The 15,803-nt window shown below is 36.3% G+C and overlaps 1 protein-coding gene and 1 pseudogene across 5 annotated transcripts in view; one reads left to right on the top strand and one right to left on the bottom strand.

The window, feature by feature from the left end:
• KIF6 (kinesin family member 6) overlaps nt 1–15,803 on the bottom strand; it is a 448,516-nt gene that overhangs the window by 302,622 nt on the left and 130,091 nt on the right. For 3 of the 5 annotated variants that reach the window (XM_037842874.1, XM_037842876.1, XM_037842877.1), the window contains exon 6: nt 7,769–7,898. The exons of 1 other annotated variant lie outside the window; for it this stretch is intronic. In XM_037842874.1, the coding sequence (XP_037698802.1) occupies nt 7,769–7,898 (130 nt within the window). Of the gene's footprint in view, nt 1–6,287; nt 6,341–7,768; nt 7,899–15,803 lie in introns of those variants that run through there. One more of the 5 variants, XM_037842879.1, reaches the window with a different exon arrangement.
• On the top strand, nt 12,869–13,802 carry LOC119539367 (annotated as a pseudogene).

Below are 15,803 nucleotides of genomic sequence, written 5' to 3'. Positions count from 1 at the left end.
TATTTTTTGGAGTAATGAAAATGTTCAAAGATTGACTGTGATAATGAATGCACAACTATATGATGATATTGTGTAAACTGATTGTATGCTTTGATGATTGTATGGTATGTGAATATATCTCAATAAAATTGCATTAAAAAAATCTAAGCATACTAAATGACAGTACATATGGCAAATCGAGAAGTAGTTTTACCTGTATCTTTAATAGGAATTATAGTCAATTATCATCCCTGCTTATCATTCTTGTAAAGATATCATTATGTCATCTACCAGGGTAAAAGTTTGCACACTGAACAGTGAAAAGTATATAACCCAAAATGTTTCCCCTTCTTTTACTGGCAACATTTTGTCCTCAATGGCAATAATGAACTCATCCCAGTTGCTTAGCATATCCATCTTTCTTCTTTCAAATTGAGTTTAAATTTTCAAAAAAGTTTTCCCTTTGATAATTTTGTTCTGATTTTTTATGTGTTTCTATATTGTAAGTTGCCTTGATCCTTTTTGGAAAAATACGTGGTATAGTCAGCATTAGTGTACACATTGTTTTCTTACTAAAAAAGCTATGCTACATTCAAAGTTTCTGAAGGAATGAGTTCATAATTTTGTAATAATGATACATACACATTATATTCATTAAGGTAAGTCAGATTATACTGTGGTAACAAACAACCCCATAATCTCAGAGGCTTAAAATTACAAGGGCTTTTTCTTGCTCACATTATTTGTCCAATGCAAGTTAATGGTGGTTCTGCTCCACATAATTGTCACTCAGATGCGAGGCTGGTGGAGGTGCTGCCATCTCATGATGCCACCATCTCAACATGAAGCTTCAGAGTTTGCCACAAAATGGCAGAAGATTAAGAACTGCACACCAATTCTTAAATGCTTCAACCCATTATATTTAATTGGCTAGAACAGGTCACGCAAGCACTCTTAACTTCCAGGAAGCATGTGCTCAGAAAGAGAAAGCTAAAAGGTTTGGTAAGCACTGGTAATATGTACCACCCTTAATATTTCTAAAAATCCAAACTATATAGAAAGGAACAAAGATGAAAATGAAAATGTCCTCAATCAATAATAAATAATGTTAATGTCTGATAAACATTATTTAGGCATTTCTGATACGTACATACAAATGGAAAGATAGAATTATTTTACCAAAACAAAAGCATACCACACATACAATTGTTAATTGAAAAGGCTTAAAAATGTTACTTGAATTTAACTGATGAAAAAAGAAACTAGAGTAAATTGAAGAATTGGTGTGCTTTAGATGCATGTTTCTTCATGGTAAGGGATTTTTTTTTTTCAAAAAAAAATGTTCTCTTTAAAGTTAAGAAAAGTCTCATGGAAAACATTAAGAGCCGTGGATCATAATGTTTTTTAATTATATGGTTGAAATTTAGATAGTCTCTATTCATTTCCTGCTATGGAATATGAGGAAAAGCCACTATAACACCTCCACCCTCTTCTCAATAATGCCAAAGTTTTGTTATATCTGTTATTACTTTTAAATTGTCAAGGTTTATAATATTTACTTTTATTGTAATTCAGTTTTATGTCTACGTTTAAATAAATCCAGTGCTTCTTAACCAGTCCTTTTATAATTCTACTAGGATTCTGAGTTCTTTAATTTGACTTTGGTTTTAAAATTTAGTGTGTCACCAGGGTACGTCTTGGAGTTGATCTCTTTCCATTTTTTCTTGGACACATTATGTCCCTTTCATTTGCAGATTTAAGTAATTCTAAATTCCAGGAATGTTCTCTAACTTCTGTCTCTTTCCTCCATATTTTTTCCAGTTCCATTTGTTCCATCTTCTTCTTCTGGATTCTAATTATGCATAATGGGGTTCTCCCTTGTCTTTTTTTAGATATCATTTTTTTTAATGGATGTATCCTTAGTTAATTTTCAGCCATATTTATACTTCTTCACCTTCTCCTCCTCTTCTCCCTTCTTTGCTTCTAATGGTGTTTTCATGTCTTTAATGGCTTTCTTTTTCTCTTCACTTCTTTCCTGAGCCCTTCAAATTTGCTTTTCATCTTCTCTTGTTTTGTAATCTTTTCTTTGAACCCTTTTATATTTTTGAGCTATAATTTAAAATAAAATTTGCATTTCGGTAACATCTTTAAGATTGTGAAGAGGGCTTCTTCTTCTCTCTGATGCCATCAGTCTTCAAATGTATGTTCCTTAGCCCCACCCCTGCTGCATATATATGGCTAGGTCTTGAGCTGGATTCTTTCTGATAATTTTATCATTGAACAAGTCAATCTCTGCTGAAGAATACTGCGGGGGATAGATGAGGGAATATTCAAATTGGGTTTGTGTCCTAAATCGTTTTTCATTGTATCGCTCTTGTCCTTGGCTTTAAGATTATAAACCCTTTTCGATTTTAAATACTAGGGAGTCTGGGGTGGATCATTGTAAAATCCCTCAAGTCACAAACTCCCTGTGTTTGATTTGATCATCACTGCTTCTCCCAGCTCCTGAACTCCACCTCACCAAAGCTACCGTTCTTGGCAATTAGCCTAGACCACTGATCATAAAAATGGCCTATCTTTAAGGTTTCTTCTCCGGATCCATGCTCTATAGTGTAGAATGAATTATCTAGATAATAGTCCAAGATTCTTCTCCCACACTTGCCTGTGTTCTTAGTTCTCATCAATCTAACCAAACAATCACTGGGTTTGGCTTTGAGAATTGTGACCATTTCTTTAAGGGGGAAGTATATCCTGCCTGAGGTTGGAGGACATATGTCTCGGTTCTGAGCACCCTCTTTCACCCTAATTCCCAGATTTTGTCAGGTTTTCCTAGTATTTGTCAGGTTTTCTCATACTTTGAGGTAATGGCTATTTCCTTGTTTCACTGAGGATGGATCTTTTTCTCTCGATTTTTCATTTTTTTGTTGCTATTGTTGGTGAGTAGGGACTAGAGTAAAAATGACTTTCTTTTGATATCTTTAATTAGAGATGAGAACTTTAAAGACCAGAAAAATCTCTGGGACTAAACATTTGCCCCCAAAAGGATTGTGTTCCCCTTATCATGCACATGGAGTATGTGCATTTTAACATACTAATAATTGCTATTACACATTATAATATATTACTATATCACTTTATCTGTTTCAGTGTTTTAGATTTCAAAACTCATGGTTCACACAATACCACTAAATTAGGTTAGACAAGAGCAGGGAGAGAAATGTCTAACACAAATAGCAGGTGACCCAAATTTAAGTTTCCTTCTTTCTATACCTAGTAGGTACATACAATAGATGAGAGAAGAGGTTAGAATTGTCAACACATATTTTGCAAAGGCTTCTTACTACCTATTGGGACCAAATAATAGGAGATGATATTCTTATTATAATAAGGTCAAGGCCAAAAATGTATTTTGCCTGCTGTGTATAATTTGCTCTACCAAGGCTCAAAAATCTTGGAATAAACTTGCTAATTATATATAACTAATATGTATGTCTTTCAAACAAAAATCTATGAGTGTGTGTTAGTCCATGTCCCTCTAATGATCCAATGGAATATGATTTGGGAACATTAACTGCAACCATAATTGCTTTATTTCCTACATAAACGAGAGAAAGATATCAGGACTTAGAGTGTTGCCAACAACCACAATCATATAGAGAAGCTGCTCTTTCCTTCCATGTTATCCACTCATGTTATTAGTCAACATTAGTCAACATGTCCAGTGATAGCTGTTCCTACAACTCTGTTTTACATTTATTAACCTCTCTCATACCTTGGATACTATTGTCTTCTTCCAAAGAGGCCCATATTAATTTAATGATTCACTTTGATCAGTGTTAAGATTCCTTAAAATGAGTATTTAAATGACACTTTTATTCACGGAGTCTACTTCTAGAGGTATGATTCAAAAATGAACCCTCAGCTATAAATTTCAATTTAGTTAATTCAGCATACCTATCTTCAAGACTCGGGTAAAATCCTTATGCTCCAGAAACCTCTGATAAGATGCCCTGTACCCTGAGGATGACCATCTCTTTCCACATCCCAGGTCAAAATGGGAACAACAGATGAGACTGAGCATCAGATTTCAAGTCACAATAACAAAATGCTTTCTAATTAGAATTAGCCATCAGTGAGTTCCTGCCTTTCTAGTCATGACACCAAAAGCAAAAACTTTAACAAAAGAGGGATTTGACTATATCAAAAAACACCCCCCAAAAGAAATTTAAACTAAAAGAAATTTTTTTAAATATTTGCTAAATATGTGACAAAGGCAAAAAGTTAGTTTCTTTGATGTTCATTCATTCAATATTCATTTACTGAGCACCTCTACATATCAAGCTCTGTTCCTAGGGACTGCAGATAGAGGTGAACAAAACAAAGACCCAGTACTCATGAAGTCGACAAATCAACCAGACTTCCCCTAGCACCCCAGGCAGAAAACTAATAGAAGACATAAACAAAAGCAGAAATGCAAATGGTCAGTAACAATATAAAAAAAATTGGCAATCAAAAATGCAAATTAAACACAAGATTTTTAATTTTGGCCTATCAAATTGGCAGAATTTAAAATTTTTGTGGTGTTGGCAAGGGTGTAGGACATAGACTTGTCTGCATAATGGATTTCAACCATCTTTCTTAATGGCAAACCCAAAACTGCTAGTAACTTTAGCCTGAGCACATTTAAATGCTAAAATGCAGATTCCTGGGCCCACTGCAGAGATTCTGAATCCATCAATCAGAAATGGGATCCAGGAAACTATTTCTTTACTACCACAGGATATTCTAATGCAGGTTTCCTCTGGGCAGGACAGAATGCTCTAGACCATGGTCAGAGCTGAGCTCTCCCGGTGGGGGACAAGTATCCGCAGCTATGGGATCGTGCAGGGTCTGACAATCAAATGCAGAGTGGATTATTTAATTCAATTCGATTAATTGATAGAAATATTTTCAACTACAAGGAAAAAAACCATCAAGTCATGCTTGCCACTGATGGGCTTTGATACCGGGTCACACAGAGTTCAGCCTTTACAGTATTTATTCTTTTTGGCTTAGAAATTCCTTTTTTAAAAAATACCCTAAGGACATAATCAGGTTTTATTCAAAACATTGATGGATTACAGAAATCATTTAAGAGTTCTGAATAAATAAGAAGAGGATGAAACTACTCTTGCTATCTTTTTCTTAAAATGCTGGCTATGGGTAAAAGACCTGAAAGGAAAGAGCACTTCACTTTGTGTCCCACATATTCAGATTTTGTTTTGCAAATGTTTTCTGGTTACCATGGCAACTTCTGAATTTCTCTTTGTATAAATGGGAAATTGGGAACTTAGCTTAAAAAAAGAGATTAGTGTGTTCTTTTCATCCCGGTAAGCTCATTCTGTGCTGACAAATTGCATTCTGACAGCTAGGTTGTAATCCAAAACATGCTTTTTTAAAGGCTCTGAAAAATAAAGTATTTCTAGGGATTGACAGTTATTCTTCATTTATAGTTTCATTTATTTGCTTTCATTGAATTCAAGAGCTAAACTAAAGTGCTAAATAATTGCTATACTTTTTAACCAATTCAGAAATATATCCCCACTTGAAAAATGTGACATATGTCAATTTGATTATTGTACTTGTGAAGTGTGGCATAAGGAAAGAATCTAAGCTTCCAATTCAGTCAGAATTGAGGTTGCTGAATCCTGACTCTGCCACTTACTGAGTGACCTTGGGCAAGTAGTCTAACTCTTTGAACCTCAGTTTCCACCTATAAAATGAGAATTAGAAACAATATATATAAAACGTCTACAACAATGCCACCCATGTCAAACATGGCAGTTGAGCATTAAAAAATTATTAGGCTTGGTTTAAAATAAATTGGGCTTCATACGGAAAAATGAATAAACAAATAATGCACAACCAGCAATGCTAGAATTAGATTTCTTCAGGTTTCACTATGAATGGTACTATTATTAGACACTGACCTGTATGTAATAATAAAAAAAAAAAAAAAACGGAATTTTGTAAGGTGGTAAAATCATAACTTAGGTAAGGCTGCATAATTGCACAAAGGAAGTTTAAGTTCCTCAAAACATTACAAAACTACAGCCTGAAAATATGCAGTCAAAGTTAAAACTTAACTTTCAAAGAGCAAATAGCCAAACTTTTAATTTAATTGGGGTCATGGTGAAACAGGGCCAGGAGCCCTCCATAACCCATTCAAGAGGAGGGAACATAATTAGTGGGGATAAGAACTATATTTCTCCAAGGATGATTCACCTCTGGAGAAAGATTAGCATTGAGGCAGGGACAGGTTCACCCACTTGGTTTCCAATGGCATTTATGTATCTATCTCTTCTCTTTTTCAAACTCCATTGGTGAGCAGGACCATCTATAATCTGTATCTCTTGGTTTGCTGCTTATTAAACTGTGTTGGGAAGAACAGGATATAATGATAAATCTTTAGTAATTCTACTCCCAATTCTTAATCTGCCTTTATTTCTTAATCTTGAACTATTATGACAAATAAGAGTATTGTGGATGGCCACATAGGCAAATTATTGAGGCCCCAAGCACAAATGCAAAAAATTGTACAGCAAAACGAGATATTCTTAATTAAAAACTGAAAACTTTCTTCAACAGAAATAACAATTTAAGGATCCTTAACTCCATATTACATGTGACACATAAATTCAATCTATATAAAATAATCAATCTATTGAAAAATACTCATGTAGAACTGGTAAACACACACACACACACAAACCCTAAGAGCCAAACACAGCAACAGATGCCAACATTATGCTTTCACTATATGAATTTGGTTTCCATTTATCTACCTTGAGTCTAAGGTGGTGCATTATAATAGATAGTGGAAATGGGGCAGAGAAAATGGTCATTTGATGGAATTTTCTCAGACAAATCCTCCTCGCAGTTTATTCCCCTCATCTACTGCTTGTTATAAGAGACAAGGTAAAACATGGAATTCTAGGAGCATTTTTAAAAAAGAAAGTGCCAGTGAAAACAGTAACCTATTCATTCGGGGAGGTGTTCCCACACTACCACTACCACCACCACTGCAATCCTTTCACCCCAGGGCAGCTAGATGAGAGTTCATGACTTTCCATCTCTAGTCGATGATTGTTGAGGTTTGGGCCTCTGACCAAACTAAGTTGATCAAGGTCCCTGCCCATGGTTGTGGGATAAAATATAATGCCCACTTAAATTAGAACTTCAGATAAATAACAAATAATTGTTAGTGTAAGTATGTCCCCCATATTACACAGAAACATATTCCCCAGGATCTGCCCATAATAGCTGCAAATGCCTAGAGCACTTCCTATCTTTCATACATTGTTCTAAATGCTTTATAAATATTAACTAACTTAATGCATGAAAATATATGGATATGTAAACATATGTCAATATATGGCTGATTTCAGGTTAGGAAGAATAGACTGTCCATTTTTAAATTTCAAAAATTATGCAAAACTTGCTATAATTAAGATACTTAATGATTGTCATTGATAGGCTGTGTGCCAATTTATATAAAAATGAAAAATGAAAGGCAGACAACATAGTAAAGTAGAAAGAGCAATGGGTTAAGAGTCCATAAGTCTAGATTATAGTTCCTGCTCATTAACTAGCTGGGTGACCTTGGGAAAGTCTCCTCACCTCTCTGGATTTAGGTTTCCTTATTTGTAACATGGGATTTGAATGTAATTATTTTTAAGGTTGTTTTTCCCTCTAAAATTCTATTATTTCATATAATATGGAAAAACAGCTTGCAGAGAAAGTTTATTACCTCTGCAATCATTCTATTGGTGTCTCCTAAGAAAAGCAGATTCAGAGCTTCTTCCTCCGTGGTAGCCTGATGAAGGGACAGGTTTTTCAGGTGGATGTTCTGATCAGGGTCCTCCAATATTGTCACTTTCCTAGGGATATGGGAAGCAAGAAAAGCAAGGTATTGTTGAGAATGAAAAGAACTTGATGTCCTTCCTACAGGTTTATTTTTTAAACAGCTGTATAGTAGTACTTCTTGAACTTATAAATCAAATAATACATGAGATACCAGACAGCACTGGATTAGCATCAAACACTGACCTTCCCTCAATAGTGCTATCAAATAGCTTTGGGGCTGAAAATTACACTACATGCTCCTGATTTTAAACCACCTGTCCTTATAATCATCAGATCACTAAATCTTCTTCAAGTGCATATTCTTACTGAATTAAACATGCAAATAGATAATCTTCTATATCAGGAAACCAGACCATATCATTTCTTCTTGTCATTATTCAGTGTCTTACATAGGTAATGCACTAATTCTTCACCTTCTATTTTTTTCCTTTTGTTCAATTCACTTTCAATTTGTATGACATTTCAAACTGGTTAGCTCATCAATAACTTAAGCATGATGAAAATAGAGGCATCCATCATCCTTCCAGGAGCTACTCAACTGTTAAGTTTTCTCATCAAAGTGAGTAAAAAAATCTTGAGAAGCCTAATAATAAAGTTTTAGCTTGTCTTAATTATTTGTATGCCCATCAACTGTGTTGTCTTCATCCTTGTTCTTTTACAACATACCTTTTTCTTCCATTCCATCCTGACAGTCAGAGCCTTGGAGCTGGAAATACATTCATCTATTGCAACAGCCTTAATGGGAATCCTGGTGTTAACACCATTTCCTCCCAGGTGAATCCTAACCTTATTTCCAGGGCTGGCTTGTCAATACTCTCCTTAAAGTCCTTTTAGGGCTTTCTGCAATGAATAAAATTTGGCCAAGCACCTCATTCTCTGCTTCAAAGATCTACAGATTCAAGACATAAAGTTACTAGAGAGAGTTCCCCTCTGCTTCTAGAGAAGTGAATTGATTTTCTTAAAGAATTGTTAAGAAAGGGGATTTCGTAATTCACAAGTATCTACAAAGAGTATCTTTAGGTACTTTACTTGTTTAAAACATTTGGAATTGATGACAATAAGTAAAGGTTAACATCCTCAAGCAATACTTCTTAAAAGTGTGACCAGCAAATGGGTATGTGTCACTTGTCTATTTATAAAAACATATTTAGAATACCTTAAAAATGAAGTTTTGGGAATACCATAATTTTTTTCATGCTTCCTTTTGTAAGGAGATTATCTGAACTTTCATATGTAATTTGTGGTCATTTAAAATACCAACCTCAGGAAGAAAAAATAGGTCTACCATCACATCTGTGACCAATATGTCACTAATGCTGCACTATTTTGCCAAGTTTTGGACTCTTTTTCTGTCTCTTTCAACAATACTAGCTAAGATGGAAAAAGATCTTTTCCCTTAATGAAAACAAGTGTAATTTATTTATTTTTCAACAAGACATAATTGAGCTTATTAAAAATACTTGAAGTGTTCAAAAATGGAAACTATGAAGGCATTTTTAACTGAAATGGATGAGTTGTATTCTATTTTTAGGAACCTCCTTTATTCCTTAAACTTTATTTCCACCTTGATCCTCCTGAAGTGCTTAAGAATTGATGGTTTGACTGAATTCAATCCTTAGGAACATAGGAGTCAAATTTCTTCCTAAATCCACTGATTCTGGGGCTTAAAGGTGAAACAAGTTAATATTGGCATGAAATAAGTAATGAGAGGGCACATTAAAATTGAGAAAAGAAGAGAGTTCTTTTTCAACATGAAGTCAAAAACTAATTTTCCAACTCTGGGGAAAATTCAACTGTGATATACGTAAGATCAAGGCAGAAACAGCCTATTCCTGTGCAGGTTCAGAATCGGGACAGGCAGGGTAGCAAGGAAGGATGCAAAGAGGGTGCTCACACTGGTCAGGCATCAAATGTGTGCCAGGCACCTACATCGTTTCATTTAACCCAGTCATTCTCACCTTGGCTATACCTAGCAACTATCTGGGGAGCCTTAAAAAAAAAAACAAAACACTGGTGCCCAGGTCCCACCCTAAGAGAATCTGATTTGACTGGTCTGTGGTGTGGCCTGGGCATCAGAACATTTAAAAACTGCAGGTAATTCTAATGTGAAGCCAAGGGTAAGAGCCACTGACTTCACTTTAACAAGAATGTAAGGTGGAGAGGACGTTCCTGGTTTCTTTACCTTTACTTTCCACCCAGCTCCACCTTGACCCCAAAGGGAAAATTACTCATCTTATTGATTGCAGTCTAAGACACTGATAGGCCACATCTACTAATAGGCAAGGTTGCTGTGAATTTAAAAAGCATGTCCTGCTGTGAGAGGTTTCTTTTCTACCTCTCTGAACATGCAGCTGGTGTGTCAACTAAGCTGCACCTTAACCACAACAATAACTAATGTTCAACCGAGCATTATGGATCTACTTAAACAACCACAATAAACAACCACAGAGTTGCATCACTGCTGTATCAAAAAAATTGTAAGTGATGGTGAGATCTCTCCCTTTACTTCCCTGAAACAGAAAATGCAGAAATAAACAAGTAAGGAATTCTGAGTGCTCATTTATTAGATAATCCAGATGGGTCACTGATTTAGGATTATATTTACATAGAACAGTTACAGGCATAAGGTAGACTGTGTTTGTTAAATGTCATCAATGGTATTTGGCTAAGCTACGTTTGTCTTCTAAATCATTCAGTACTTTTGATCTTCAATGTGGTTACTTCAGAACTATTACACTTTTACATCTACTTCCGGGTGCTTGTCCAGCTTTGCCACTTTGATCAAATACAATTTTCCCATGGCTCCAGTTTGTCTGCATAGAACTTTCAGCTGTATTTTGTAACCCATCCCCATACATTCTCCCATAAGAAGAGTTTCTGCATTAAGTTGCTTCCTTCTCTGGCTCTTCTTCCCCTCACCTCCCACCCCTCTCTGCAAATCAGTAGCTATTTCCTGAACCCTTAGTCCTCCACTTGGTTCTGGGTATAATTTTCTTGGGCTTGAAAGAGTGCTTTATTAGAGTTTCTTAAATAAACATCCTAATTCAAGATGGAAGACCTCCAAACTATTTATTTGATTCCTTTTGAAAGGGCCTGTGAATAGTTTTCCCTACAAAATGTTTCTAAAATGTTTAGATTTCAAGTAAAAAGTCACTGATAGCCTTAACTTGGATACCTAAGTGGAAAAGTTCTGCTAAGTATACCCCGCCTGCTTAATGACGGGGAAGAGGCAAGCTTCGTGTTTTCTCTGTAAACAGAGAATCTTTTCCATTTGGCTAAGTAGTTGGAATTTGTAGACTCTAACAGAGTGGAAGATTAAAAAAAAAAAAAAAGCAATAGCCAAGCACTTGTTCTCAATAATGGATTTTTTTTTCTTACATCAAAATAGCCATCAATGAAAAAACCCTCCCCACCCCACACCCTACCTCCATGACATTCTTCTACCACAACTTGTTGGACAGGGACTTTCCAGGAGCTACTGCAATGAATATAGCTTCTCCTTTTCATGTTTTAGACAAATGTTGCTATGGTGATTTCTATTTTTTGTCTACTTACAAATGCCCCATATGATTGTACAGGCTGCACAATGGCACCGTGTTCAAGGGGGTGCCACTCACATCATAGATTTGTATATTTATTACAACAAATGTCTGTCAGGTGGCAGTACAGCATCTTCTAACAAAATCAACATATTACAACAATTTTCCAACAGATGGTAGGGGTGCCTCTTAATAATTCAAATGAAGATGCCATATAGACCAGGGGCAACTCTGTCTAGTTATCTTGACTTAGAGCAGTATCAAGAGTGGGCAGGAACTTGAAAGGTGAAATCACTGCCCTCCCCCCTACGTGGGATCAGACACCCAGGGAAGTGAATCTCCCTGGCAACGTGGAATATGACTCCCGGGGAGGAATGTAGACCCGGCATCGTGGGATGGAGAACATCTTCTTGACCAAAAGGGGGATGTGAAAGGAAATGAAATAAGCTTCAGTGGCAGAGAGATTCCAAAACGAGCCGAGAGATCACTCTGGTGGGCACTCTTACGCACACTTTAGACAACCTTTTTTAGGTTCTAAAGAATTGGGGTAGCTGGTGGTGGATACCTGAAACTATTAAACTACAACCCAGAACCCATGAATCTCGAAGACAGTTGTATAAAAATGTAGCTTATGAGGGGTGACAGTGGGATTGGGAATGCCATAAGGACCACACTCCACTTTGTCTAGTTTATGGATGGATGTGTAGAAAAGTAGGGGAAGGAAACAAACAGACAAAGGTACCCAGTGTTCTTTTTTACTTCAATTGCTCTTTTTCACTCTAATTATTATTCTTGTTATTTTTGTGTGTGTGCTAATGAAGGTGTCAGGGATTGATTTAGGTGATGAATGTACAACTATGTAATGGTACTGTAAACAATCGAAAGTACAATTAAAAAAAAAAAAAAAGAAAAAAAAAAAAAAGAGTGGGCAGGAGCATCAAAATGGGAGGTGTTCCACCAGGCTCTTCCAAATAACAGAAAATGTTTCACATGTTGCAAGTACTGTTCATTTCAACAAAGAGAATATTTTCTAGCTCACTGGTTCTCAACCCATTTGATTTTTTACCCCAATATACATTCTCACCATAGTGATAGAAGCTCTCCATGGTGAAGAGTTGAGAAAAGGAGAGACATAAATTCTTAGGAGGAATATGTATGAGGACTGCCCTTTTCCCTGCATTGAAACAATTTCAAAGGAAGAGTTTCTTTAGATTAAAACCTTCTAAAAGGTTTACTCTGTTGTAAAGTGTAGAACAGTTGAAACATGTCACTTGAGAAAGTTATCAACAGGCAAAACATTTTTGTGGTGGTGTTGACCTAGGGAGAAAGGACTAAAAGTAAACGATATTTTTTCCAATTATACCACTATTGGGATATTTTGTAAAACTCTTTCTATTTACTTAAAAAACATACGTTTTGAAAACAAGGCACAGTCTTCTAATCTCATGGTGGGGCTGCTACTGGCCCCTGGCTGGGTCATACAGCCTCCGGATGGCCAACTTTGGTGTTTCCTGTCTCATGGACTTGGGCTTTGGGGCCTGGCTGGGGCGACCACGAGAACCTGGCCAAAGCAGTTCTGCATGTGGTGAGAGGAAGCCTGGCGGGCCTCGGGGCTCGCAGGCAGCTGCCTGGGAATCTGGCCACTCAGCACAGCGGTGCCGTCATTCCCGGGGTCGTCAGGGCCCAGGCTGAAGGGTTGCAGAGACCCCACACTCCCCTCGCAGCCTAGGTCTATTTCTTGGAAGTCCACAATTGCTTTTGGAGGCACTTTACTGGCTGGAATGAAATACTTCAAGAAAGAAAAGACAGAAAAGCTGTAGAAGGAACAGCAGCGAAGCCTAGGAAAGACTTTACTCCGGGGACCATTTTCCCTCACAATTCATATCGGAAAGCCTAAACCTGACAAGGACTATCTGGCCCAGTGGATACTGATTTATTTTGGTTTCACTCATTGCCCTGATATCTGTCCAGAAAAACTAGAAAAAAGCATTCAAGTCATGGATGAAATAGATAGTATTCCATCTCTGCTAAATTTAACTCTGCTTTTCATCACTATTGACCCACAGAGGGGTACAAAATCTAACTTATGCAACTTTAAATTTAACTTTAACTCTCTGCAACTTATGTGAAAGAATTTTCTCCCAAGCTGGTTGGCTTGACTGGGACAAAAGAAATTGATCAAGTGGCCACAGCATACAGAGTGTATTACAGCCTGGCCCCAAGGATGAAGATGAGGAATGCATAGTGGATCATACAATAATAATGTACTTGATTGGACCAGATGGTGAGTTTCCAGATTATTTTGGCCAGAACAAGAAGAATGCAGAAATAGCTAGTTCAATTACTGCACATATGAGGGAGGACAAGAAGAAGAGTTAGCGGGCAGTGTTGTCAGATACAGTTCTCTCTCTCTAAAGAGGAAGGTAGCTTTGTCTCCCATAGGAGCCAATATATATGCAACGTACAGAATGGCCTTCATACCATAAGAACACCTATATTTTGGGCAGAGCATCCTGCCCTGGGGTTCATCCAAGATATATTCTTGGAACTATAAAGATTACAACCAAAAGCCTCCCAAGTGGCTGCTATAAGACCAGAAGACCAAGATGATGCAAAGCCAGCAAAGAGTGGACCTCATGGAGGGCACAGCAGGATGCAGTACACTCGGCGACTTCACGTATGTAAGTAGGGCCCCCCGTTTTGTGCTGCTGTATCTTGGGCCCTTGCTTATGCAGGTTATGGGACTTCATTTCTGGGAAAAGAGTGTGATTTCTATAGTGTTCTTGCTTTCCTCTTCAGGTTCTCTGCGACTGATTTGGAAAAATAGTCAAATGAGGCTCTCTGCCATTCAAAGTTAATCTTTATACTTGAAAGTATAAGTGTAGTCTTCCTTGTTAATGAGTATCAGTGTCACACTTGCATTTCATTCTACTGTGAACAAGTGCTGATTTGACTAATGAATAGAAAATATATTGTTTGGGAAAATTCCTGGATCAATTTTTGGGGGCCTTTTATGTGATTTTTAGCAAGATGATATGCCAGGTTTTCAATGACATACCAAATGGAAATAAGAGGATACTGATCATGATTGTGATACAGAGTACTTTTCTGTGTATACTGGATCACACTGCATGGAAAATAAAGGTTTTGCAAAAACAAACAAACATAAAAAGAACACAATTTTTCTTTCTACTTTAATCTAACATTATGTCTTTTTACAAAAAACAAATAATATAGCTGATCACATGACATTTTAGTAATTAAACTATTTAATATCACCCACTGAAAAACCAGTTTCTAACTTAAAAAAAAGGAAAGCAGTAGTATATTAACAAATGAAGTTCTTTATCAAAAAAAGAGCAAGTCTAAATTCAAAGTTGCAAACTATTCTGATTCTTGTGATGAATTTTGTTTCATTATCTTATTAATTTATTTCATTTCAATTAGTAAATATCCCCTCCTAAATATTATCATCATTATCATTTATAATTTACCTATATTGTTAAATTATAATATTAGACTTGAACTCTGACAAGTTTGATTTCCAAAGAATTTAATTGGCACCCTAAGGTTTTCCTACACCTCTAAATCTGCCATTTCCGAAGTGCAGGCAATCTGCATGTGATTTATTCCCTGTCTGAAAAGGAGAAAGACTGAAATGATAAATACTTCAAATCATTTAATATAATTTATCAAGCAATGCTCAAGGATGCAAGGTGGCAATGTGGAAATGTCTTTTCATACTTCCAAGAAGCTTCTGTTTCTTACTGTGCTTGTGCTCAATATTCTATGAAAACAAACACCACTGGAACAAGTCAAAGCAGAGAAACGGAAGCTGTTGGCCACTGATATGGAAATGAGAATTGTCCATGATTAATGTGTAGGAGAACCAACACTTTTCTCATAGATGGTTCTATCTATCTATCAACTATCAATCTATATGTTGCTGTCATTTAATTATTTCACTAATGTTTACAAAATACATGAAATGATTCTTTCATTTCTATTTTATTTTCTTTCCAAAGTTATACCAAAATATGACTAAGCTTAGTACAAATTGCTAAGAACTTGATAAGATTATCTTTCTGTATATTAATCTAACATCCCCAAACAATATCACTTTGCAACTACCATCGTACAAATGGCTCCAAAATCTAATTTATCTACCCATGGCTTATTATCCACTTTCCTATTGCTTATAAGATAGTACCACTGGCATGATTTTCAAAAGTGAATATATCACACATCAAAAATTGTGCTTATTATCATCCCTCTTATATTAGTACCTTTTGCTAATGTCCCCATTACATACATTACATGTTGGTGGTCGCTAGCCCAAATAGAATCAGTCTTGTCTCTGGGTTGCAATAACTAACTTTC

Source organism: Choloepus didactylus, chromosome 7, assembly GCF_015220235.1.
Source record: "Choloepus didactylus isolate mChoDid1 chromosome 7, mChoDid1.pri, whole genome shotgun sequence".
Lineage (NCBI taxonomy): Eukaryota > Metazoa > Chordata > Mammalia > Pilosa > Megalonychidae > Choloepus > Choloepus didactylus.
Note: the sequence above shows the minus strand (reverse complement) of the source record. Positions and strands in the feature narration are given on the sequence as shown.